This window comes from Oncorhynchus keta, chromosome 26, assembly GCF_023373465.1.
Source record: "Oncorhynchus keta strain PuntledgeMale-10-30-2019 chromosome 26, Oket_V2, whole genome shotgun sequence".
NCBI lineage: Eukaryota > Metazoa > Chordata > Actinopteri > Salmoniformes > Salmonidae > Oncorhynchus > Oncorhynchus keta.
In genome coordinates, this window is record NC_068446.1 from 17,869,651 (window position 1) to 17,897,073 (window position 27,423).

General features: G+C 44.3%; 1 protein-coding gene across 2 annotated transcripts in view; it reads left to right on the forward strand.

Moving 5' to 3' along the window:
* Window positions 1–23,029, forward strand: part of LOC118359011 (carboxyl-terminal PDZ ligand of neuronal nitric oxide synthase protein-like) — a 233,019-nt gene extending 209,990 nt beyond the window's left edge. The window contains exons 9-12 of one of the 2 annotated variants that reach the window (XM_035737136.2): window positions 4,892–5,057; window positions 5,615–5,803; window positions 18,592–18,937; window positions 20,055–23,029. In XM_035737136.2, the coding sequence (XP_035593029.1) occupies window positions 4,892–5,057; window positions 5,615–5,803; window positions 18,592–18,937; window positions 20,055–20,679 (1,326 nt within the window). In that variant the 3' untranslated portion in view covers window positions 20,680–23,029. The remainder of the gene's footprint in view (window positions 1–4,891; window positions 5,058–5,614; window positions 5,804–18,591; window positions 18,938–20,054) is intronic. The other variant, XM_035737137.2, reaches the window with a different exon arrangement.
* The last annotated feature ends 4,394 nt before the right edge of the window (window positions 23,030–27,423 follow it).

Genomic DNA, 27,423 nt, shown 5'->3' on the forward strand with positions numbered 1-27,423 from the left:
CATGCAGAGAATGCAATGAAGCACATCTCTAAGTGCTTCATAGTGTTGCCAAGCCGAGCTCCAGTGTCCTGCTTGTCACCCCTCTAGACAAAGTCTACCTCACCCACGAGTCTACCTAAAGGTAGTGCCAGTCTTGCTGGCCAGAAGTCTCTGAATATGTATGCCATTTTAGATGATGGAGTAGAGTGGACAATCATCCTCCCCTCAGAAGGCTAGGAGGAGTCATAGCCCTGAGGACAATCCAAAACCACACTGCTCATCTTACTGGCTCATCAGTCAATTTTCAAGTATCCCCCTATGGCCAGGCCAGCAGAGAGGTACCCCATAAAGGGCGCTTTCACAGCCGACCGATGAGCAGTCCTATCCCGTGCCTGCCATGTAGAAGTGCTATCGCCATCTAAGGGGCATCCCACATCATGCCTTTGACAAGGTACACCCACTGATGCTCATCGGAGCGGACTACACCAACCTGATAGAGACGATCAGGCTAGGGCCAGCTGGTAGACCAGCAGTTTGGTTGGATATGCAGTTTGGTTGGACACTCCAGAGCCCTGATGGTCACATGCCTCAGCAGGTACAAACCCAGCAATGCCTGTTCACATCCGCTCTCTCCTTTTCGCAGCATGAAGTTGGTCACGGCAAGACCAGGAAGCTGTGAACATCCTAGAAGCCTGAACTAAGAGGTTGCCAAAGGACCCCGGAAAGGCAAAAGTATACAATGCCGAGATCCAAAAGCCCATCGAGGCAGGGTGCTTCACCAAGCTAACTGGAGAGGCAGGCCACCAAGACCACCAAGATGATCCAGCCTAGCTGAAGAGGTCCATCTTCTGTGGTCTCACGACAGTAAGCCCCAGTCTACAAGTGCCTGGCCACTTTGGTGGCTCTCAGGGAAGATGCTTCCTTGGCACAGAGAATGGGGGTAGGATAGTGTCACCTACATTAAGACATTTTGTTCCAGCCTCTGGGATGTTCACAGCTTTCTGGACTTGGTGTAATTGTGTCACCAACTTCTTGCTGCGGAAGGGGAGAACGTCAAGCTGCAAGATTCGCTCCACATGTTGGTAGATGTCATCTACCGTCGGGCAGATGGATGTGAACAGGGTCCTCAGTGCCTCCAGTCCCAGAATTGATAACCTGTGGAATCCTCTCATCAAACCAAACGTTGCTTCGCAGCTTTTAATTCTTTTTTATTTGATTAAATCTGCCGAAAATGCTGTACGGTGTTGATAAGGACATGTCTGTCTGGCTCAACTTGAACTTTCTTTTCCTCCCTCACTCTCACTCTCTTTCCCTAACTCATTCTCTCGCTCCCCCTCTGCTGTTATCTTTCTCTCAATCTTCACAGACACATTTAGTATGTCCATTCTCCGTGTTATTATTCAGGCCACGTTCACCATCACCACAGAGCAGCATTTTCGGAGCTTGTCTCACAGTCACATCTCAGATCAATCCAGGACAAATGTGACACCTTCCTTCTCCAAGGCATGTCGGACAAAACTCAGTTTACCTTTCACACTGTGATCAGTGCAGTGTATCTTCTCCTCATAGTCACATACATTTTGGCCTTCATATCTCATGTTCTGTCCTGGCGGTGCTTGATGTGTCGTATGGTGGTATATTACCCTGACAGTGCCGTTAGACTGTCGGGATTTACAGATGAGCTCTGACGCTGATGGCCCGCTTTAATGGAGGCTAGATCACCGCTATTTGTCGCTAAGTGGAGTGATGATGGAATCTGTTCTGTCTTTTAACCCTCACTCCTTCCTGGCGTTTACTGTCCAGGGGTGAATGGAGGATGAGAATATGGGGAACGAGGAGGGTGAGGGGTGTGTTGGGGAGAGTACAGTAAGTGGAAGTGGGAGAGAAGAGATCGGATGAGAAGAGGGGAGGGTGTGGTGTTGAAGGGGAGTACATTACAGTAAGTGGAAGTGGGAGAGAAGAGATCGGATGAGAAGAGGGGAGGGTGTGGTGTTGAAGGGGAGTGCATTACAGTAAGTGGAAGTGGGAGAGAAGAGATCGGATGAGAAGAGGGGAGGGTGTGGTGTTGAAGGGGAGTACATTACAGTAAGTGGAAGTGGGAGAGAAGAGATCGGATGAGAAGAGGGGAGGGTGTGGTGTTGAAGGGGAGTGCATTACAGTAAGTGGAAGTGGGAGAGAAGAGATCGGATGAGAAGAGGGGAGGGTGTGGTGTTGAAGGGGAGTACATTACAGTAAGTGGAAGCCTTGGGATGGAGTGGCTCCATCTGGTGTCTGTACAGTTCAGAGGTTTCTCATTAGAAACAAAGTCCTTCAGCTGTTTTTCTCATTTCATCACCATCAGCTGTTTCTCTTTACAGTAATTGCATCAATAATGACGACAGAAAGCTGAACATCCACGTTACCTTGGTTAGAGTTTTGTAGCTGTGGAATGATGAAAGCAGAATTGTATCTTCTGACTCTCTAGCAACAGTCTCATGACTTCATTCATGCTACATTCTCCTTGAAGTGAGAGCAATGCAGTGGGCTCCATAACAAGCCGAGAATATGCTCCTTGATGTAAGAGAACCACAGCAGAAAAGTTCCTATAGAAATCATCATAAAGTTGGAAGAAGTGCTCGATGTCAAGTTAGAAGTAGCAGAGTAGCAGTCATTGTCAACTATTCACAATGAGATGGGCCTCGTTCTTTGCTACATCCCGATCGCTTCTCTTGTCAGGATATTATGCAACACATCCAATGACACTGTGCCTCACCTTGGAATGACCTTCCAGCTTTTTTAAAAGAGGTTGCACCTACAGTTGAAGTCGGACGTTTACATACACTTAGGTTGGAGTCATTAAAACTCGTTTTTCAACCACTCCACAAATGTCTTGTTAACAGACTATATTTTTGGCAAGTCTGTTAGGACATCTACTTTGTGGATGACACAAGTCATTTTTCCAACAATTGTGGACCACAGGTCTGGTTCTTCCTTGGGAACAATTTCCAAACGGCTGAAGGTACCACGTTCATCTGTACAAACAATAGTACGCAAGTATAAACACCATGGGACCACGCAGCCGTCATACCGCTCAGGAAGGAGACGCGTTCTGTCTCCTAGAGATGAACGAACTTTGGTGCGAAAAGTGCAAATCAATCCCAGAACAACAGCAAAGGACCTTGTGAAGATGCTGGAGGAATCGGGTACAAAAGTATCTATATCCACAGTAAAATGAGTCCTATATTGACATAACCTGAAAGGCCACTCAGCAAGGAAGAAGCCACTGCTCCAAAACTGCCATAAAAAAGCCAGACTACGGTTTGCAACTGCACATGGGGACAAAGATCGTACTTTTTGGAGAAATGTCCTCTGGTCTGATGAAACAAAAATATGTAAAAAAAAAAAAAACTGTTTGACAAAAATAAATAACTGTTTGACCATCATGACCATTGCTATATTCTTTATCCCCTTACACTTGTGTGTATAAGACAGTAGTTTTGGAATTGTTAGTTAGATTACTTGTTGGTTATTACTGCATTGTCGGAACTAGAAGCACAAGCATTTCGCTACACTCGCATTAACATCTGCTAACCATGTGTATGTGACAAATAAAATTTGATTTGATCCCAACCGTGAAACACGGGGGTGGTCGCATCATGAGGTGGGGGTGCTTTGCTGCAAGAGGGAATGGTGCACTTCATAAAATAGATGACATCATGAGGGAGGAAAGATCTCAAGACATCAGTCAGGAAGTTAAAGCTTGTGGTCTTCCAAATGGACAAGCATACCTCCAAAGTTGTGGCAAAATGGCTTAAGGACAACACAGTCAAGGTATTGGAGTGGCCATCACAAAGCCCTGACTTCAATCCCATAGAAAATGTGTGGGCAGAACTGAAAAAGCGTGTGCAAGCAAGGAGGCCGACAAACCTGACTCATTTACACCAGCTCTGTCAGTAGGAATGGGACAAAATTAACCCAACTTATTGTGGGAAGCTTCTGGAAGGCTATATTTGATCCAAGTTGAACAATTTAAAGGCAATGCTACCAAATGCTAATTGAGTGTATGTAAACTTCTGACCCACTGGGAATGTGATGAAAGATATAATAGCTGAAATAAATGTATTCTCTCTACTATTATTCTGACATTTCACATTCTTAAAATAAAGTAGTGATACTAACTGACCAAAAACAGGGAATTTTTACTGGGATTAAATGTCAGGAATTGTGAAAAACTGAGTTTAAATGTATTTGGCTAAGGTGTATGTAAACTTCTGACTTCAACTGTACATTCTGGCTAATATTACCCATGTGGACTAATGCACATGCACATCCCTTGATATTGTAGAACTCCGGCCATCATCAGTCTCTTTCCATGTGTACTGTTTCTGAGAAGACATGGCTAGGAATCCAAACAGCGCTGTTTGCTCCTATGATAATCCCAAGGGTTGTCTGTCCCCTGGGCCTGGTGTTGAAGCCTGGGCTAGAGAAGAAACAGTTTGTTTTCTTCTTAGTCTCTGGTTTCTATGATTAGTGACTACTGCCACTGTAGGCGGCAGCCTTTAATGGGAACTGTAATTCTTCTTCTCTTGGTTTAATCCTGCGACAGACCACTCATGGCATTACATTTTCAGAAGCTTAAACTTGAAGTGTGACAGCCCTCGTCTTGCTCCACGAGTTATGGGTTTTGTGACACATACAGAAATACACAAACATACTTACAGTGACACTCAATAGTCTGAAGTCACTATTAAGTGTTTGTTGGTGTACAGGCATATCTCAGGAGTGTCTGTTCTCTCTCTCTCTCTCTCTCTCTCTCTCATGTGTATGAACATGCTGTACAGCAGTATCTCGCACGTGTGCATGCGTGTTCTCTCTCTTCCAAGTATGTCCTTATGTCAGGTGTGTGTGTGTTGTGTGTGTTGTCTCCCCCCAGGTGCACCTGTTGAAGGACCAACTGAGTGCGGAGGCTACAGCCAGACTGGAGGCACAGGCCAGAGTGCACCAGCTGCTGCTCCAGAACAAGGACCTGCTGCAGCACATCTCTCTACTGGTCAAACAGATCCAGGAACTGGAGGTCAAAATGTCTGGGCCCAGGTCCAGTGAGTACACACAGGATGCATGACCACACACACACACACACACACACACACACAAACATACGCATGACACACATGCACACACAGACTCCCTTCATCTCATTATCCACTCAAAGACCCTGTTTGTCTTCTCCTCCCCTACTGCACATGTATTCTCTCCCTCCCCCATCTCTCTCTCATCACACACCAGCGTGGACTCCAACGGACCAACCAGCATGTTATCGTGTAACATGTTACATTACTTCACACATTTTTCAGCTGCAACATTATACAACATGTTACACCTCAGCGGACCAACCAGCTCTACACCTCAGCCACCTCAGCCCCCTCCTCTCCTCCTGATATCACACCCCACACCTCACTTCCTCCTAATGTAGTGTTTGACACCGTTTCACACTCCCTACCAGGGGTGGATGGGAATTAGCCTCATGTTAGCAGTTAAACAGGTGAATGATAGCTCAGTTAGCTCAATGTGTGGAAGGATCTTTATCTATAATGAAACTAACCTCCTTCCTTACTCTCTCCCCCTTTTCTCCCCTCCCACTCGTCACCTCCTCCAGTGGGATCCCAGGACAGTCTATTGGAGATCACTTTCCGTTCCACTTTCCCCCCAGTGTTGTGTGACCCAATGACCCCTCGACCCCAGGACCACGCCAGCCTCACCCTGCCAGCGCTGGGGATCAACGTGGGCCAGGACAGTACGGTCAACCCACTCTTCTCTCCCTCCCTACCCCTGGGCAGCCCCCTAGGTAGGGAACCGTGTCTCCTCAAGCTTGAATGTTTCCGCTTCCTGCCCGGACCCCCAACACCTGACCCTCGCCCCGCTACTCCTCCACAGCGGAGGGGTCAGAATGGAGTGAAAGGTCAGGAGGGGTCGGGGGTGGTGATGTCATCAACCCGCGACGAGGTACTGGGCAGTCTAGAGCTGCTGAGGTTCCGGGAGTCTGGCATTGCGTCTGAGTACGCGTCCACTGATGATAGTGATGAGACAGAGGAGAGAGAAGAGAGGGAGGAGATGGAGGAGAGAGAAGAGAGGGAGGAGATGGAGGAGAGGGATATTATATACGGCTGGGGGTCTGACGAGGAGACTCTCCGCCTACTAAATGTGCTCAACAGACAGGGACCACCAGACTGCCTGGGGGATGAGATAGCAGTGTAGCTCGACAACACACATTCACAATACACAAAAGCACATGCTCGTACATGCAACATGCTCTCACACATGCACACACTCCTAAACACACACAGTCACACACACACCTTACTGATCGACTCAGACCTAAACACACATATCCCCACCAGGTAAAAACACTAGTGAAGAGCCATAACCTGACCCCTACTTCTCCCCCTCGCCGCTCTCAGAATAATCAGAAACAGATTTCTTTACTGCACCTCTGTGTGTGTACCCCAGCCTGCAGGTTATGTCTGAAACTGCTCCCCTTAAACTGTGGTCTGTGGTCACTGTCTACATACAGTGTAATGGTGTGAGGAGCCGGTGAGGTATCAGTGCTGTACAGTACAGGCCCTAAAGTGTACAGGACTGTTGACGTCTGTTAGAGAGGAAACCGTATCCACACTTCGTAAGCAAATACTATTTTTAGTAAGAATGTGATGATATCTGTATGTATAGATGGAAAACAACATTTTCTACATGGTCATGTGATGCTGTGTTTTATGTGTTATGTTGGTTGATACCGTATTATTCCAGTGCTTTTTGTTTCTGAGTAATCTGTGTTTTGGAAGCATGTGTGCACTGGTTTTCACAGAACCACCCCTCCCCTGCTCTAACTGGTGTCTAACTTGTGTAAATCTGGGATTATTCAGACCTCCGGGTATGCTGTTGCTTTTTCATTCATTTACAAGACTTTGTTCCGTAACAGTGACTAGAGCGCCTACCAGAAACGGTTCCCCTTTAAGACCTGGTGCACTAACACCGACGTAGAGCACCTGCCAAATACTGCTCTTATTAAACCCTAGGCACCTATGACAACACTCTGTGTGGGTAGTAAAGAAGTTATGGTGATAACTATATAAAGTAGTATATAAAAGGCCCGTAGCAAGTCAAGTCACTTCCTCTCAGTCAGTTATCCTCAGCTCATCTCTTGCATCAGGTTCAATAGAGAGCAGAGAATTGAAGGTGACAATCAAAAGAACTTAAAAGCAAACTGTTTGATCTCTGAAGTTCCGATTCTCATGTTTGTGTAACCCACCTGACCCAGAGTGCTGTGTGTGTGTGTGTGTGTGTGTGTGTGTGTGTGTGTGTGTGTGTGTGTGTGTGTGTGTGTGTGTGTGTGTGTGTGTGTGTGTGTGTGTGTGTGTGTGTGTGTGTGTGTGTGTGTGTGTGTGTGTGAACAGTTATCATACTACCTCCAATCAACCCTTTCTGTGATCTCCTTGAGAGGGTGAGTGAGGTCTAAGCTGTACTCATCCAGTAGTTAGCATGGTGGTCGTGTCAGTTCTCCTCTCTGCCTTACTCTGCTCATCCAGGTCACCATGTAGTTGAACCTGTTTTTCCACTCTGGGTCATCTCACTGTGGTATGAGAGAGGGTGAGTGAAGGTCAGTGAGGGAGAGAGAAATACATAGAGAGAGAGTTAATTAGAAAAAAGGAGGGGGCAGAACATACTGTGTACACATTCTCTCTCTCTCACTCTCACTCTCTCTCTCTCTCTCGTTCGTTCGTTCGTTCGTTAAGATCCAGCTGTTCCACTTCCTCAGTCACCCACACAACAGCATTTGGCCTGCTCCTCTCTAGATCCCCACACACAACCCTCTGGGATAAACACTCCCTATGTAGACTCTTTTCATCCTCCTTCTTTACTCTCTTCCTCCCCTCTTATCCACTCCTCTCAGTTTCTTCCCTGCTGAAGGACATATTGATGATTTATAAGAGCGATTGGCTCCGGACCGGAATGAATTATCTCCATTCTGAAACCTAGTCACGTTTCCATGCTTAATCTACCAATAAGGACTCATCACTCACCCTGACTAAAACACACACGCACACACAGCACGCACACACACACCTCACTGATTCTTTGTTTAATATTTAGACAGATGCTCTAATGAAGTTTTATATGCACTGCGAAAACTGCCATACACACTCAGACACCCTATCAACACACACACACACCCTATCAACACACACACACACCCTATCAACACACACACACACCCTATCAAACACACACACCCTCAGCCCTGCCACTGTGAAATATAAAGCAAAGTCAGTCGGTTAGAAAAGTTTGTGTGACTCTTCATAGATTGAAGGTTCTTCTGACTCCCTATCCCTCTGACAGTATGATGGTTTCTCCCGGTGACAGAAGAAATGACAGGGTTCTGGGAGACATCACGTGGGGCTGCAGGGACGGGGACAGGTCCCAGAGGTCACAGTGACACCGAAAGGAGTTTGAAATGTTAAGATCAAGGCCTGGTGTCCTTTTATTTCTGTCCCTGTGCTCCCAGCCAGCACAACAGCACCACAGTCATCAACGTCACTGTCACACACACTGGCCTCGTGGCAATGTTAAATAAAGCCAAACTCCTAGCTCTGTGGTTAACGGAGCGTGGGTCACCTAAGGACACTGAGCAGGCTGCTGTGGAATTGACAAGAGAGCATGCACGGACACACACTCTCGAATGCACACACAGCTGTGGACGGTATTGGCAGACGGATGGGGTGGCCATTCCATTTGTGCTTCTAACTGTGTGTGTGTGTGTGTGTGTGTGTGTGTGTGTGTGTGTGTGTGTGTGTGTGTGTGTGTGTGTGTGTGTGTGTGTGTGTGTGTGTGTGTAGGATTTTAGTGACACTGACTTGGTATTTGTGGAATGATGAAAAAGAAGATGCTCTCCCTGTCCCTGTCCCTCTCTCTTTCACACAAACCCTACCTGGCAGCATCGAAGCCCTTCTACAGAAGCGTAGCAGAGGTAACAGGCTGTCACTGCAGCCTCAAAGGAAACAAGAACCCACACTGTCAGGGATGGGGAGAGGGGGAACGAGAGAGAGCCAGGCAGAGAGGAGGAAGAGGGATCCCCCTGGGAATACACTCATTGTTTCCACGTAATTTCAATGAAATGACTTTGAACCAACAGGGAATAGATGTTGGGGAAAGTGTTGGAGAGAGGCAGGAAGAGAAATGGAGTGAAGGATTTTGGTTTTCAGTTCTGATATTTGGCTGCTGTTGGTGTTTACTGTTTACAGAGATGTTTACCATATTGTCTTCTCACATCATCATTTAAATCTAGTCAAAATGCCTTAGCCCAACCGTGTCTGCAGATAAAGAGGTTTTCTGGTGGGTCTGTGTGTGTGTGTGTGTGTGTGTGTGTGTGTGTGGGTGTTTGTTTGTGCTTGCTTATGCACATGCGTAGGCTGACATGAAAACGGAGAGGTAGTCATCTCTATTCGTGCTGATATATGCTAACGAAGGCCCTCCTCCCTCATTCACTTAAAGTCGAGGGTCTGAAAGCAGTGCTCACTTTCAGCAGAGTTCCTTTGTTGGAAGTGCGTGTGCTATGTGAGGTTCGAGGAGAGTTTCATTGTTGGAAGTGCATGTGCTGTATCAGGATTCAAAACGTTCATTCATCTGGAGGTTAGAGGACTCATTATTGTGCTCCTGAGGTTTTTCTTTTCTGTTTGGGTGCTGACACAGTCATTAATCTCACAGCTGACGTGTGTGTGTGTGTGTGTGTGTGTGTGTGTGTGTGTGTGTGTGTGTGTGTGTGTGTGTGTGTGTGTGTGTGTGTGTGTGTGTGTGTGTGTGTGTGTGTGTGTGTGTGTGTGTGTGTGTGTGTGTGTCGTGATCTGGGAACCCTGGTTCTACAGCTCCTGTCATCTCCAACACATTCTAGTTGGCCTCTGCAAACCTCAACAGTAGGTTTTGGATGTTTTTGGTTTGTGTGTTTGTGCATGTCACTTACGGGGGGAAAACCACATGAATTTCACATGTGATCTTATGTGAAGTTATTGTGATAGCATGTGACCACATGTAAAAGCAACACGTGAAAACATTTGAGCACATATGAAAACGTGATCTCGTGAAATAATTGTGACAACATGGGGATGGACATTTTCAACATGACACTACACGTGGAAACATTTGAAATGATTCCACATGTGAAATTGCAAATTCCATTTTCACATGTGAAAATGCATTTCCACATGAGTTCAATTTTCATATGCAAACATTTTTCAAATGTAAAAGTGCAAATTTAAGTTTCACATGTGAAAATGAAATTCCACATGGGGATCTACAATTCACATGTGAGGTGAAAACATTTTATTCTCCTCCCTTGTGAAAGGTGATGTGAACATGTGAACTATATATTGAACACATGTTCACACGTGAGCTCACAACTGAACCCACATTTCTCTTTTTTTTCACATGAGAATTTCAGCTCAACATGTGAAAACTGCAAATTTCATGTTTCTCTTGTAAGGGAAGTAATGAAATGGAATGGGGTTTTTAAGGTAAAATAGTACATCACTGACAATCTTTACATTCAACATGATCAGTTAGCACTGACTTTTCAATATGACCCCATCTGGGATTTGAACTCACAACCTCTGGATTTGGGTACGCTGATGTTTCTGCTGCGCCACAAAGTCTGTAGCATTCTAAGAGTCCACTACACATTCATTACCTATAATACATATCTGCACTTAGAACAATAATGCCGTTAATCTCACTATTCTCTCATCATTGATTTAATTTACTTATGTAAGCATTTTGAGGGTTTTCTGTATAGTCGTCAAATGTTGGCGAGGCATATTTTTCTTCTTTAATGTTACTCCTGAGTCACTATGAGAATTATAATCGTTTTTCCTGAGTGTATTATACAAAGCTGAATATATTATAGACTTTTTGGGGTTAGTAATAATTTGTAGAGTGGCTCTATTTTCTATCAGCATGTATTTTCTCACCATTCTAAATGTCTAAAGAATCCATATGTTGTTCTGAAACATGACCACAGATATACTGGGCATTTTTAACACGTTTACAACCATAGTCTTGAATTGGACCCACATTTTTCTGGTCTTGGTCTTGACTTGGTCTCGGACCCCTCGACCCTCTCCCAGTTTCAGTCTTGACTTGGTCTCGGACCCCTCGACCCTCTCCCAGTTTCAGTCTTGACTTGGTCTCGGACCCCTCGACCCTCTCCCAGTTTCAGTCTTGACTTGGTCTCGGACCCCTCGACCCTCTCCCAGTTCCAGTCTTGACTCGCTTTTTTTGTCTTAACTTGGACTCGATTTGCTCCGGTCTTGGTCTTGAATCGGTCTCACTGCTCACACACCATGCATCTACTGCTGACTCAGGGATATATCACTCACTGCTCACACACATGCATCTACTGCTGACTCACATATACACACACACACACACACACACACACACACACACACACACACACACACACACACACACACACACACACACACACACACACACAGAGCAGGGTCTTGGAGGGCCAGACAGACAGTGGTGTGGCAAATTGCTAGATTAAATATTGATTGGAGCTCTTTGATATGGATGGGAATGACAAAATCGTCTGCGACAACCTCTCCTCTCCTCATTTCCTAATTTCTCTCCTCTGCACTCCTCCCAACCTGAATACAACCTGTCCTGTCATCCTCCCTGCTCTACCTATCCTCTCCCCCTGTACTCTTTTTCTCTTGCTCTTTTGTGCTCTTTCCATTCAGGCCACTCACACACACGTAAACACACTGGCCCTTTACAGTCCCGTCATTTAAAAACACTTTACTAGGGGCCCAAGGACAGAGCTGGGTTGCTGGGTGAGGAAAATGAGGGAGTTGTTGTGGTGGAGAATGATGTGAGGGGCATTGGGTATGGTTAGGGGGGTGATGGCTAATAGGCTGTTAAAGCCTTGTTCTGAGGTCATAGATCAGAGCTGTAGTCTGTTGGGACAGGAGGAGAACACTTAATCCCATCAACCCCTGCAGTTCTTGGTCTAACCTTTGCACTCTGACCTCCCGGTTACAAGCCACAGGAGACAGGAAGCAGGGTGGCGTATGACTCAGTGGGGGGTTAGATAATTAACACTATTGCTCTCAGACTCCCTCCAGCTACCGTAGTGTACAGGATTTAAATGATTCATTCCCCACCCACTGTCAAAACCCCATTATTTTAATGATTCATATTTAAAAAACAAGGGTGTGTGAATTATAGATGTTTGGCCTACAATAGCTGTGCTCTGGGTGTGTACAATACAGTATGTGGCTGGACTTACTGTTCTCTGAGTCAGGAGAACAGGAGATCTCACTTTCTGGGACATGTCTGTCTCCAAAGTTAGACTTGTAACTGATCTTAAAGGGATACCATGATTTTGTCAATGAGGTCCTTTATCTACTTTCCCAGAGTCAGAAGAATTGGTGGATGCAATGTCTCTGAGTGCAGTTTGAAGGAAGTTGCCAACTGTATCTGCATGCTTTCAGTCATTGTGCTAACGCTAGCTAGTTAGCATTGGCTCACAAAACTACTGTACCTTTAACTTCCTTCATACTGGACACAGAGACATAAAAATGGTATCCACGAGTTCATCTGACCCTTTACATGTTTAGCCTATTTTATTTAAGTACCTAATTTTCCGTTAATCTCTGGTTAGTGCACACACTGCTTTACTTTTGAACAGTCAGTGAAGGAAATTAATCACCACTCGTGAGCTCGTTAAATTTAATTTCCCACCCAGCATTCACTCTCGTTAAGTGACCCAGAGTTAGATGAACTCATATATAATTTGTCAAGGATGCCAAGGGAAGCCAGGCTTCCCCCCAAAAAATACACCAAGAAAAACTGAAATAATTTATCTTTCGTCTCTGTGTTTTCATAACGTTTCTTCAATCCGCAAGAAGCTGAACATATCTCACTGGAGAAAGAATCTGAGCGAGCGAAATAGTGCCCTCTGTATCTGCATGTGTAGGCCATTCATCAGATGCGGTCTGATCATAACAAGCATGACATTGTTGCCGCCCCGTAGCATTGAATCCAAGGGAAGCCAGCGAGCATTTGGCCTCTCTTGATTAAAAAAAAGTATAAAATAATAGCCAATCAGCGTTGAGCTAAACTGAGAGAGCTCAACTGTGAATAGTCCTGGTGCACCCCAATAAATTTAGAAGGGAAGCCAGTTTGGATTTGGATTCACTCCTATCACAACGCATCAAGAGAAATATGTAATTGACAGAAACAACTTGAATTGTTGCATCTTGTTGTGTCGTGGTCCTACGGACTCTTGCTAGCAAGCTAAAATTGGCCCATTCCTATTAGCAATGGATGGAGATAGGGATTTGGACTTGTGGTTTTGCTTGAATCTCCGTACTAGCCAATGATTAAAACGGCAATTCAGATCCAACCATAAATGCATACATTTCTCCCTGGACTGAGAGGATGGAAGTTCAATATCTAGCTAGCTTGCCCATGAAAGGAAGTTAGGCTAGTGCGCAAGCATTTTAGCCAGGTAGCCTAGGACAACAAAAAAATGTAAAAGTGTACTGTGTGAAAGAGAGGACTATGGCATTGGCATTTCTCTACAAGTAGGGTGAGTCAGCATGTTTTTTCCACTTGCACACACACACACACACACACACACACACACACACACACACACACACACACACACACACACACACACACACACACACACACACACACACACACACACACACACACAAATCAGAACCATGGACAGCCACATCACATTTAGCTTACATTGATTGGACTAATTTGTTTTTGGTATCTGCTAGTTGTCACCGTATTAGTCTAGGCATAGGTGATTTGATGATGTTGAAAAGTTGAAGTTGAAATGGTGCTGGAATAGTGGAGGCAGCTTCTGTTGTCTTTGCAACTTGCTGTACATCTCTTCGGTTATAAATAAATAGTAGTTTAGTAGTCCGAAAATGTCAGAAACATTAACTTGCTTGACCATGCTACAGGTCATGTAACTATTACATGCAATATGCTTTGTAGTTGTAATATGTTTTTGTTCCGGTCTTTCCGTGCAGTTTGAAGGAAGTTGAAGGTAGCTTCTGGGGCCATTGCTTAATAGCGACAGTGCAATGACTGGAAGTCTACAGGATTAGCTGCTAGCTAGCTGCTCCTGTAGACAAAAATGTCATTCAACTTCCGTCAAACTGCCCATAGACATAAAAATGGTATCCATTAGTTTGCCTGACTTTGGATAAGTAGAAAAATGGCTTAGTTGAAAAAATGTTGAATTATCCCTTTAAGTGTAGTTTCATATCATAGCTCCTAATAGAACATGCGTTCATCCTGTCATCACACACACAAACACAATGTGAGGCTTTTTGGCCCTACTTAGACAAGCCTCACTCATGTAGATTAAAGGCTAATCTGTCATCACAGGGAGGCTCTTCTAACATGCTAAATAACCACACGGCCACTTAAGACTGATTGGTCTTCTCTCACCACACACACACACACATCAAATGGTCTTGTCGTTGTGCGCTAGACCAGGCGCTAAACGTTAAATGTTGAGCGCTAGACTTTTTTTGCGTATCAGTAGTAATGGACTCTGCTAGGTTAGGTTCTCTGCTCTCCGTTTGTCAGAACGATGATCTACTCTGCCCTGTGGTACGTTGTCTCGTACTCTCCTCCACTCAGCCCTGTGGTACGTTGTCTCGTGCTCTCCTCCACTCAGCCCTGTGGTACGTTGTCTCGTGCTCTCCTCCACTCAGCCCTGTGGTACGTTGTCTCGTTACTCTCCTCCATTCAGCCCTGTGGTACGTTGTCTCGTACTCTCCTCCACTCAGCCCTGTGGTACGTTGTCTCGTGCTCTCCTCCACTCAGCCCTGTGGTACGTTGTCTCGTTACTCTCCTCCATTCAGCCCTGTGGTACGTTGTCTCGTACTCTCCTCCACTCTGCCCTGTGGTACGTTGTCTCGTACTCTCCTCCACTCAGCCCTGTGGTACATTATCTCGTACTCTCCTCCACTCTGCCCTGTGGTACGTTGTCTCGTACTCTCCTCCACTCTGCCCTGTGGTACGTTGTCTCGTACTCTCCTCCACTCAGCCCTGTGGTATGTTGTCTTGTACTCTCCTCCACTCTGCCCTGTGATACGTTGTCTCGTACTCTCCTCCACTCTGCCCTGTGGTATGTTGTCTCGTACTCTCCTCCACTCAGCCCTGTGGTACGTTATCTCGTACTCTCCTCCACTCTGCCCTGTGATACGTTATCTCGTACTCTCCTCCACTCTGCCCTGTGATACGTTATCTCGTACTCTCCTCCACTCTGCCCTGTGGTACGTTATCTCGTACTCTCCTCCACTCTGCCCTGTGGTACGTTATCTCGTACTCTCCTCCACTCTGCCCTGTGATACGTTATCTTGTACTCTCCTCCACTCTGCCCTGTGGTATGTTGTCTTGTACTCTCCTCCACTCTGCCCTGTGATACGTTATCTCGTACTCTCCTCCACTCTGCCCTGTGATACGTTATCTCGTACTCTCCTCCACTCTGCCCTGTGATACGTTATCTTGTACTCTCCTCCACTCTGCCCTGTGGTATGTTGTCTTGTACTCTCCTCCACTCTGCCCTGTGGTATGTTGTCTTGTACTCTCCTCCACTCTGCCCTGTGGTATGTTGTCTTGTACTCTCCTCCACTCTGCCCTGTGATACGTTATCTCATACTCTCCTCCACTCTGCCCTGGGGTATGTTGTCTTGTACTCTCCTCCACTCTGCCCTGTGGTATGTTGTCTTGTACTCTCCTCCACTCTGCCCTGTGGTACGTTATCTCGTACTCTCCTCCACTCTGCCCTGTGGTACGTTATCTCGTACTCTCCTCCACTCAGCCCTGTGTTAACGATATCTCGTACTCTCCTCCACTCTGCCCTGTGGTACGTTATCTCGTACTCTCCTCCACTCTGCCCTGTGATTGTCTGCTACTCACCTCCTGTCTGACAGTTACAACAACATTTCTGTAAGGAAGGTTGCTGTTGTCTGACTAACAGCCCATGTCTCACCCACTGCAGATTTCAGTGTGTGTGTGTGTGTGTGTGTGTGTGTGTGTGTGTGTGTGTGTGTGTGTGTGTGTGTGTGTGTGTGTGTGTGTGTGTGTGTGTGTGTGTGTGTGTGTGTGTGTGTGTGTGTGTGTGTGTGTGTGTGTTCTAGTCACTCTGACAGAAGTGGGTTACTCACAGCTGAGAACAAGGTCTAAAGTTTTTCATTAGATGAAGGGGAGAGTTGAGTCTATCTAGATAGAGCAGCCTGTAAGGTTGATGTAAGGGTCCTCTGACTAACAATGTAGAAGTTCTGCTATTGTCATGGACATTCTCTCTAAGGGTATATGTTAATAATACAGCCAATTATGTGACACTGGAGATACAATTTTTAACTAGACTTGAAATAGAAGTTTAAATGAAAGATTGAATGACAGAGTATAAACCAACTGGACTGTTACACTGAAGTCCAGTATCTCCAAACTAGCCTGTTGTCAGATATAGGATCCTATGATTCTAAGTTCCAAACTTGTGACCTAACTTTGTTTCCTAGTCCTGTGACTACGGTTTCATTAGGCTGTAGGTGCATCTCAATAGTGTGACTTCTCTTTGTTCTGGTATCTCGGGTCTTTTGTTCTGATACAAAACCTATTTAATTTCATCATGTCCTTCCCTGAGAGAGAAAACCGGTACACTGTACTGTATATGTGTGGGAGTGAACGTGCACTTATTCTGAATCTCAGTCTGTCGCTGACCTTGCTTTTGCTCAATAAACGTCTCCTTTCTAACCTTCTCTCTCTTTTTTTCTTTCTTTATTTCTTTCCATACTCCTCCTCTACCTGGTTTCTGTGCTGGGACACTGCACTATCTTAACAGCTGATTGTCTTTCTATAATTCAGTCACTCACTTAATTATCTTTCTTTCATTTAATTATCATTCTTTCGTGTTTTCTGAATTTCGTTCCTGTATGTTTAACCTTCTCTTCACTTGCAGAAAAAAAAACGCTTCTGTTTTAATTAACAATCGTAATTAACATGGCAACAATCCCTAAGGCTGGGCTGTAATTGAGAGAGGGAGACCGGTAGGTATTATAGTACAGGGCCAGTCTCAGCCTCAGGCGTAGACAAACAAACTCCAGGGCCTAACATGGGGAGGGAATGTGTAATGGAGGATTTAGTCTGAAGTCTGACTGTGTTTGTGCTATTCATTCTCATGACCACCAATACTCAAAACACTACCATTATGAAGCCTTCTAACAGGGAGTCTAGCTAAGAGAAGTGTGGGAACTGCGTTTCTAGCCTAAACTGTGGCTAGCTGTCACACACACACACACACACACTCACATCCAAACACACACTGAACCCAGAGTGATTCTCTGTCAATCGGATCTTCCTAATAGCCTTCCTCTTTGGTCAGACTACAGAGAATCCTTCCCCCTGGCAGGCCTCTAACAGTGAAAGGATATCTGTGTTTGTGTGAATAAGCACCTAGATGTCTGCTCTCCCTCTCTCTCCCTCCTTCAAACACCCTCTCATCACTCCAGAATTATATTAGCTGTCTCTCCAAAGGCTCACACTAATGGATTTGAAAATCTTTGTGGCTGCCCATGTCTTTGAAATAGTCTGAATTGCCGAAGCAACACAAAAGTCAAGTCAAGAGCACATGTGCTGTGCTGTCTCACTGCTCTTTTTCTAGAGTTATTAATGAAGATGATCCTTTCCATATGTCTGTCCAGAGATGTTAGCTTTTAGAGTTACAGCCAAACCCGGCATTTAGCCGTAAAGACTATTTGTCCCCCTGAAGTGCCCGTTAATGCCTTGGTCATATTACAGATTGTCATACTATCAACAAACGTATCTGTTGATAAGCAACTGCTTGCTAAGGTTAGGAATAAGGGTTGGGGTAAGGGTTACCTTAAAGTTAGGGTTAGGAGATTGAAATGTTACTGATAGTCTGTAGAGGATTTACAGGATGGGCTATCCGAATAAAGTGTTCCCGAAATCTATTAACTTGTTGTGTCTTACTAATGCCTTCCGAGAAACTATTTTCTCCACGAGGTAAGACAATCTATTATTGTACTATGTGGACTGACAACAACCCGCTCCTTTGTGCATTTACCCATCCTGCAATGCACTGTGGTCTATTTTCAGCTTCATTGTGATTGGTGGATGTGGTTATGTGCATGTGTCATGTCCCTTGCTTCCATCATGACTTGTTGATGATTGTGTAACGTGTTGCATCCATATTGAGCAGTTGTAACACTGTGCCTTGTGGGACTCCATATGCTCTTTCTTTCTACACGGACTCCCTATAAAACCATACTTTGACATGTTAATTGATGTTGCTATGTTGTACAGTGTTGCACAAACATGCAGTTTGAAATGAAACGTCGGGAGTTGTCTTTTGCTCCAGGTCACGTAAAATGTCTATACATTCCATTTATATCTGGAACATTCCATGGTGCCTGTAATGCATCCTTGCGTAAAACAAAAAATAGCATGATTGAATGTGCCCTCACAATACCCTCACTTATACCTTACATGCTCTCCCTCCCCCTCCCTTCCTCTCTCCAGTAGACCACAGTATGTTTGAGAACTCCAACGCCTCCAGAGCTCCAGGCCAGGGGCTCCATGCCTCCAGGTTGACCCAGGCCTCGGCCCGTCACTCCCTGGTCACAGCTAACCCTGCCCTGGGTAGCAGCCCTGCCGAGGCCCCCTCCTCCACCACTACCAATGGAGGTCAGCAGAGGCTGAAGAACGCCCTGAACCTGGGCAAGGCTGTGGGGGCAAAGGTCAATGACCTGCTGCGAAGGAAAGAGCCCAGTCATATAGGAGACATCGGCATCACAGAGATCAACAAGAATGTAGGAGCAGTCTGGAGCAATATGGAGGAGATGACCCAGCGAACTACTGCCTATAGGTAAGGAGGGATACACACACACACACACACACACACACACACACACACACACACACACACACACACACACACACACACACACACACACACACACACACACACGACTACTGCCTAAAGGTGAGGAGGTGTACACTAAAAGACACACACAGACACAAACACACAAATTTGCAGATCACCCATACTCACAAACAGTTATACAATATTCACATCCGCCACATGTCTGGGCCCAATAGTTATAACCCAGCTTTCAGACACTGTGCCTTGGAGATTCAATCCAATATTGGTTTTATCCAAAGAGTAAAACTGAGAGACCGCTAGTTATTTCTAAACACCAATATTGTATGATTTTCTCTAAAGTGGAACGATTTAAGCTGGGAAATAGTAGTCATCCTCTCACCCCATATAAAAGACCATAACCGTTGAGTCAAAGATGTTTAAATGATTCATCTGAATTTTTCCAAACTGGGGCAGTGAATAAGTGATGAAGAGTAAGAGGAGGGTTAGTTCGACAGAAGCTGAGATGAAACACACACAGAGACTGAATGAGACATATTTGAGAGTTGAATTGCCTCATTTCTAATGTTAATCATACACAGTGCATGCACACACGCACGCACACTCGCCCTTGGGTCTCCCTTAGTTTAAAGAGACAGAACGAGCTGTCCGTCTAAGCTGTAGCTGGTCATTGATCTGTCTGTCTCTTGACTGACACTCAGTCACCTACCTGACACACGGAGCCAGGACAGACATTTCACAGCTGCGTAACTCATAGAATTGGTAAATACGTGATGTGTGTTTAGACACTGATGTGTTGAGAAATGTGAATTGTCAGGTCACGTTTAGACAGACTGGTATGTTTTGCGGTGACTCACTCCTTATCACTATGGCAATGATACGGTTGTCACCATGACAATATGCTCATTTATGGGGGAAAGGTAGAGAAATATTCCACTGATAAAATAAACACACAGTCCCACAGCATTAGAGAAGGGGGAGGAGAACGAGGGGAAGTTAGACAGAGAGCAAGTGATGTGGAGAGATTGAACAAATGTAAAAATGTGTTATTGTTAGAGTTACAGTAGTAATGGATGTCTCTTCCTCTTCTCTCTCCTTCCAGTAATGCCTCTCAGGACTCCTTCCCTCGTCTGGACCCCCCTCCTCCCGGTAAAAAAAAGCGTCTTCCTCGCACCCTGAAGACTACCCAGGACATGATGATCTCGTCTGACCCCGTCGTCACCACACCACCCGAGACCCTCGATCACTCCCTCCTCTCCTCCCCTAACAAGACCTCCCTCATCAGCAATGAGCAGACCCCACCAAAGGGAGAGCAGGACGGAGAGAATGACAGAGGGAGAGACACACTCACCGGACTGACTGACCCTCTGGACAGCGAGAGGAAAGAGGAAGAGGTGAAGATGGAGACAAATGGGAGCAGTAAGATGGATGGAGTGGAAGGGAATGAGACAGAGGAGAGGAGAGAGGGAGAGGGAGAGCAGACCCAGATTCAGCTCCAGCTCTCTGTCCCAGACCTTATCCATAAGGACCACGTGGTCCCCCCCAGGTCGAGGACGTCTGAGCCCAGGCAGAAGGCCCCGGGAGCAGACACCAGGCTAGCCTCCACCCCGCTAAAAGGTCCGTACAGGATCAGTGTGAGTGAGGATGGGCTGATGGAGAACAGCTCCCTCTGTAGGAAAGGATCAGCAGACACAGAGGAGCCTGAACAACACCCCGACCTGCTTTGAGAAGACACACACACACACACACACACACAAAGCCTCTGGAGAGAGGGAGAGATAATGGGAACAGTGATGTGGAGAGGAGCTGGCAGAAGGAGAGCAGAAGACAGAGATTGTTTGTGTGAGAATAAGAAAGGGAGGGAGGATGTTTTTGACTAGACCCTAGACTAGGGTCTTCACTAGTTACTACAGCCACAAAGTCAGAAACCCCACCTATTTCTACAATTTATCTTCTTAAAATGTGATTTTCAACCTTAACCACACTGCTAACCTTATGGCTAAGCTTAACCCTAAATGAAGACCAAAAAGCACTTTTTTTAATGATATAGACAATTTTGACTTTGTATCTGTGGTAACTAGTGGAAACCTAGGGTTAGGGGAGAGAGATATATAGATCGAGATATAGATCGATATATAGTGTGTTTGATTGAGTGAGAGTTGGATATAGTGGGAGAGGAACAGATAGAGGAAGGGTATGTGTGAGAGAGATAAGAGAGAGAACAAGACAGAGATGGGGAAAGAGTATCTATTTGAACATATCATTAAGGGACATACCACATCTTTTCAAGAGAACCACAACATCTTGGTCTGCCAACACTGTTTAACGTCATGTTTTATATTGTTAACCTTGCAACGTAATGTAGGAAGGAAGATATATACCCAGACATTTTTCGATTTCTAAAATAATCTATTTCAAATGTCATAGTGCCCTTTCATGCTGAGAGAGAATGTATTTTTTATGATCTTTTATAACTGTTGCCCTTCAGGAAATATATCAAGCGTTCAGCAGGGAATATGAAAACCAAAGTGAACACGACATTAACACTGACTGTAAGTTCATGCTGTTGTGTCGGTGATGTCATCCTCACAACACATATTGAGATAAGTATTGTGGCAGACATGCAATTGGGTTTGTGCAGCCTGTACAGTATGTGGGTTTGATTTACATTTGTTGATTGACAGTCATGGTTTTAGTAGTGCCAATCACAGTCCTGTTGCTTTATGTCCATACAATAAGGGTCAACAGTTTTAGAAAACCTACTCATTCAAGGGTTTTTCTTTTTCTTTTTTTACTATTACATTATTATTACTATTTACTATTTATTCTACATTACTACATTGTAGAATAATAGTGAAGACAACAAAACTATGAAATAACACATGGAATCATGCAGTAACCAAAAAGTGTTAAACAAATCCAAATAGCCACTCTTGGCATTCTCTCAACCAGCTTCATGACGTAGACACCTGCAATGCATTTCAATTAACAGGTGTGCCTTGTTAAAAGTTAATTTGTGGAATTTCTTTCCTTAATGCATTAATTAGTTGTGTTGTGACAAGGTAGGGGTGGTATACAGAAGATAGACCTATTTGGTAAAAGACCAAGTCCATATTATGGCAAGAACAGCTCAAATAAGAACAGAGAAATTAAGGTCCATCATTACTTTAAGTCATGAAGGTCAGTCAATATAGAAGATTTCAAGAACTTTGTACGTTTCTTCAAGCGCTGATGAAACTGGCCCTCATGAAGAATGGAAGACCCAGAGTTACCTCTGCTGCAGACAATAAGTTCATTAGAGTGACCAGCCTCAGAAATAGCAGCTAAATGCTTCACAGGTAGTGTATGTTGTCATTTGTTTTAAGCTTCTGAATCCTTCTGCCAAAAAAATGATGGCACCAGAGACGACCACACACACACGGAGAGAGAGAAAGGAGTCTGTCTGTGGCTGCAATTCTCACTCACAGCCTCCTCACCCCTCTACACATCTCATCCTCCTATTTCCACCTCCTCCACTCCTCCCTGAGATGAACAACCAGATCCACTCTCTTTTTGCCCGCAGCACCTATTAATAAGACTTTACATCAGTGCCTTGCAAAACTAACCTTAGATCAGTGTGTCGGGGGAATTACTACTACAACAGAACAAGGCTTAGGTATTCTGTGTCGGGTGGTATTGGGGTGTGTGTGGATCTGTGCTTCCATCAGTCAGACTATTAGTCTGGACCTAGAATCTCTGGAATAGAGAGAGAGAGAGAGGACACATGAAGGTTGATATAATTGGGAATTTATTTTCATCGAGATTGTTAGCATGTTGTATCGACCCAGTGTTTTCCAAATGGTGGGCCATGGCTGAAAACTAGACTGTGACTAGAAACATGGTTTTGCTTGTCTGGAGGTTTGCAAGACTTGATGTATTTCATAATGGTAAACTAAGTGCTTGGCATCCACTGTATTTTCAACTATTTGTTTCAGATGGTGTTATTTGATTAACTGTTTGATAAGGTAACCTAATCATAATGATTATGTAAACTAAAGCAATAATTCATAGATATTAAATAATTCATATATTTATCCATGTGGAGTCTAGACTGTTGTCTTATATCGTTATTTCTACATGAGAAACCTAAGGACAGGTGGTTGTAAAGCTGTTTTACAGCATCAACACCCAGCTTACCTGTATGAGTACTATCCTGACCACGTATGTTATATCAGATCTTGAAAGATCTATACAGATCTATACTGTACATTTATGGACATTTTGGACACCTTCATAATGATTTATTTTGAAATCATATTTAGTCATAAGTCTAGCAAAAATATAACATTTTTCAACTAGTTGTGAAGACATTTGATTTATTATGATTGATTTATGCATTATTGTAATTGTTGTTTTAAGTTTTGTATTCTACAAGATGGTCGATATAATTTCACTACTCCAAGGTTGAATGAAGGAAAGACATAATGAGCTAGGATGATGGTGTGTGTGTGTGTGTGTGTGTGTGTGTGTGTGTGTGTGTGTGTGTGTGTGTGTGTGTGTGTGTGTGTGTGTGTGTGTGTGTGTGTGTGTGTGTGTGTGTGTGTGTGTGTGTGTGTGTGTGTGTGTGTGTGTGTGTGTGTGTGTGTGTGTGTGTGTGTGCGAGAGAGAGACAAACAGCCTGTTATGTATTATGACACATATGGACAGTTCTGATGAAGCCCTTTCACTGCAAGTTTCACTATTCATTATTTGTAATACATTCGCCTTCAATTTTAAGAAAAAATATTGTGTAACAACAAATCTATGACATATATACACAATTCACTCTGAAAGTATTCAGACCCCTTGACTTTCCCACATTACAGCCTTATTCTAATATGTATTAAATAAAAACAAGTTCCTCAATCTACACACAATACCCCATGATGACAAATAAAAAACAGGTTTGGAGAAAAAAAAAACAGAAATACCTTATTTACATAAGTATTCAGACCCTTTGCTATGAGACTCAAAATTGAGCTCAGGTGCATCCTGTTTCCATTGATCCTCCTTGAGATGTTTCTAGTCCACCTGTGGTAAATTCAAATGATTGGACCTGAATGCCAAGCGTCAGGTCTGGAGAAAACTTGGCACCATCCCTACGGTGACGCATGGTGGTGGCAGCATCATGCTGTGGGGATGTTTTTCAGCGGCAGGGACTGGGAGACTAGTCAGGATCGAGGGAAAGATGAATGGTGCAAAGTATAGAGAGATCCTTGATGAAAACCTGCTCCAGAGCGTTCACCTTCCAACAGGACATTGACCCTAAGCACACAGCCAAGACAACACAGGAGTGGCTTCAGGGCAAGTCTCTGAATGTCCTTGAGTGGCCCAGCCAGAGCTGTAACTTAATGAAATGTGGAAAAAGCCAAGGGGTCTGAATACTTTCCAAATGCACTGTATATATATTTTGGGGGGGGGGATTTATTTAGATTTTCCAGTTATATTTTTCTCGTTTGTTTGTTGTTGTTTGGATAACACTAACTCTTCCTACTGGAAAATATAAAGAAGAAAATTAAATATAAAACTCTTTTACCTGTAACCTATGGACCAAACGGAAAAGACTTTGCTCTCTTCTGTCTTTTCAGAAGCTTTCCTGTCTATTTTGGGCCATTTCCTGTTGTGCTTCTCTCCCCTCACACAACAAATGGCAAATTGTGTCACAGTCAACACTGCCACTGTCACATCTTATGCTGAATTTAGGATCCTGGAAAGGGGAGTGGAGACGCCAATAAAATATAATTGGATTTTCCATATTTATGTATCCCTCCATACTTGCAGAATGACAATTAAGAGCAGAGGCAGAAATAAAATGGCAAAACAGCACATTTCACTGACTGCACCTATCCTGACTGCACCTATCCTGACTGCACCTATCCTGACTGCACCTATCCTGACAGCACCTATCCTGACTGCACCTATCCTGACTGCACCTATCCTGACTGCACCTATCCTGACAGCACCTATCCTGACTGCACCTATCCTGACTGCACCTATCCTGACTGCACCTATCCTGACAGCACCTATCCTGACAGCACCTATCCTGACTGCACCTATCCTGACTGCACCTATCCTGACAGCACCTATCCTGACAGCACCTATCCTGACTGCACCTATCCTGACTGCACCTATCCTGACTGCACCTATCCTGACTGCACCTATCCTGACTGCACCTATCCTGACTGCACCTATCCTGACTGCACCTATCCTGACTGCACCTATCCTGACTGCACCTATCCTGACTGCACCTATTCATGTTCAAATGTTGGATTGTTTTGAAGGGGGTAGTCATTTTTCTCTGTAATTTTGCATTTTGCTAGAGGATATTTATAGGGCTACTAAAATACATTCCATTCACCATGGTTACCACATATTGCAAACTGTGGCGACTTTTCTTGTATACCTTTTCTATGCTGTACTGTTTAGCACGTTTTTAGTATGCTGGGGAACTGATTACAAGATCTAGCCAGGACCCTGGCTTGAACCGAATATCTCCTGTCACTGTTCGCAGAGAGCTCTTCTATGGACAAGCAAAATAAAAGGGGCTACACTGTAGAACTCGTTTCTATTGTCTTTGTTTGATGGCCTTGACTTTGCATACATCCTCTCTTACAGAATGGCACGCGTGTCATTTTTCTATTGCCTTCAAATGCTGCATTGCCTAGACTGCACGCAAACGCTGATGAATATGTAAATGAGATTGAGTGATTTATTTGGTGTAACCATCTCAATGCCATGTCTCAGCTGGCTGTGTTCTCCTCTTCTTTATTGCATTTCATGTCAATTCCTTCCCTCGTCCTTCAAAGGGAATAATGAAGTGAACCAGAGAATAAACCTGTTTACTTAGCCATCATCTAGACTCAGAAGAGGAACAGAACAAATGTGTTTTTATATCACTTCCTGTGAGAAGGATGAAAGTGAATTAATGTATTAGCTGCTTCTTGATTGTAACACATCCTCTGTCAGAGGTCATTCCACCGACTGGAGGAAATCCTCTGCTTTAATGTATATTTAATCTATTCTCTAATTTGAGCCAGCAGCAGGCAGGCAGCCACTGGATTCCTTCCTCCTCCTAAATATCACAGTGTTCCTATCTTCAATAAACACGTGGAGGATTATTAAAGTCCTTCGCAGCCAAGCGACGCTGAAAGACAGAATGTCACACTGATAAGGAATAGCAATAGGATTACACAGTTAAACGATGTTATAATCTGAGTTGAACTTTGAACTATTAACATTTTCCAAACAGCGATACCCGGCTGAGTATCATCCTCTATGTCCTGGTGTGTGTGTGTTGGTTCTTTTTATACATTTTATTTCACCTTTATTTCACCAGGTAAGCTAGTTGAGAACAAGTTCCCATTTACAAATGCGACCTGGCCAAGACAAAGCAAAGCAGTGCGACAGAAACAACACAGACTTACACATGGGATAAACAAGCGTACAGTCAATAACACAATAGAAACAAAAAGAAAGTCTATATACAGTGTGTGCAAATGGTGTGAGGTGGTAAAGCAATAAATAGGCCATAGTAGCAAAGTAATTACAATTTAGCAGATTAACACTGGAGTGATAGATGAGCAGATGGTGTGTAAGTAGTGATACTGGTTGGCAAAAGAGCCGCAAAGTAAATAAAAACAATATGGGGATGAGGTAGGTAGATTGGGTGGGCTATTTACAGATGGACTATGTACAGCTGCAGCAATCGGTTAGCTGCTCAGATACCTGATGTTTAAAGTTAGAGGTCAATGTAAGTCTCCAGCTAGTCCCCACAAGGATAGCAAAACAAGGAACATTTCCCACATCCTCATGAGGATAAAGGCTTTTTTAAGATAAAGGGCTAGGGTTAGAATTAGGAGTTAGGAGTTACAGGTTACGTGGTCCTTCTGTAGCACAGTTGGTAGAGCATGGCGCTTGTAACGCCAGGGTAGTGGGTTCGATTCCCGGGACCACCCATACGTAGAATGTATGCACACATGACTAAGTTGCTTTGGATAAAAGCGTCTGCTAAATGGCATATATATATTTTTTTTTATATATTTTTTTTAAGGAAAATAGGATTTTGAATATAAATACAGTTTAGGTCCCCACGACGATAGAAGAACATCAATGTGTGTGTGTGTGTGTGTGTGTGTGTGTGTGTGTGTGTGTGTGTGTGTGTGTGTGTGTGTGTGTGTGTGTGTGTGTGTGTGTGTGTGTGTGTGTGTGTGTGTGTGTGTGTGTGTTTGTGTGTGTGTGTGCAAATTTGGGTCTGGAACAGGACTACACACAGGCAGTCAAGCTGGCTGTTTAATCGCACTCCCAAGACAGACTGGCAGACTCTCTCTGGCTAAAACACAGAGTAAACACACACACACTTAGAGCCAGTGAGACAGTGGGGAGTTAATCAGTACAACTCATTAATCAGAGTGAGGTGAATGCACCTCATTTTATTAGAATGGCTATTTCACTAG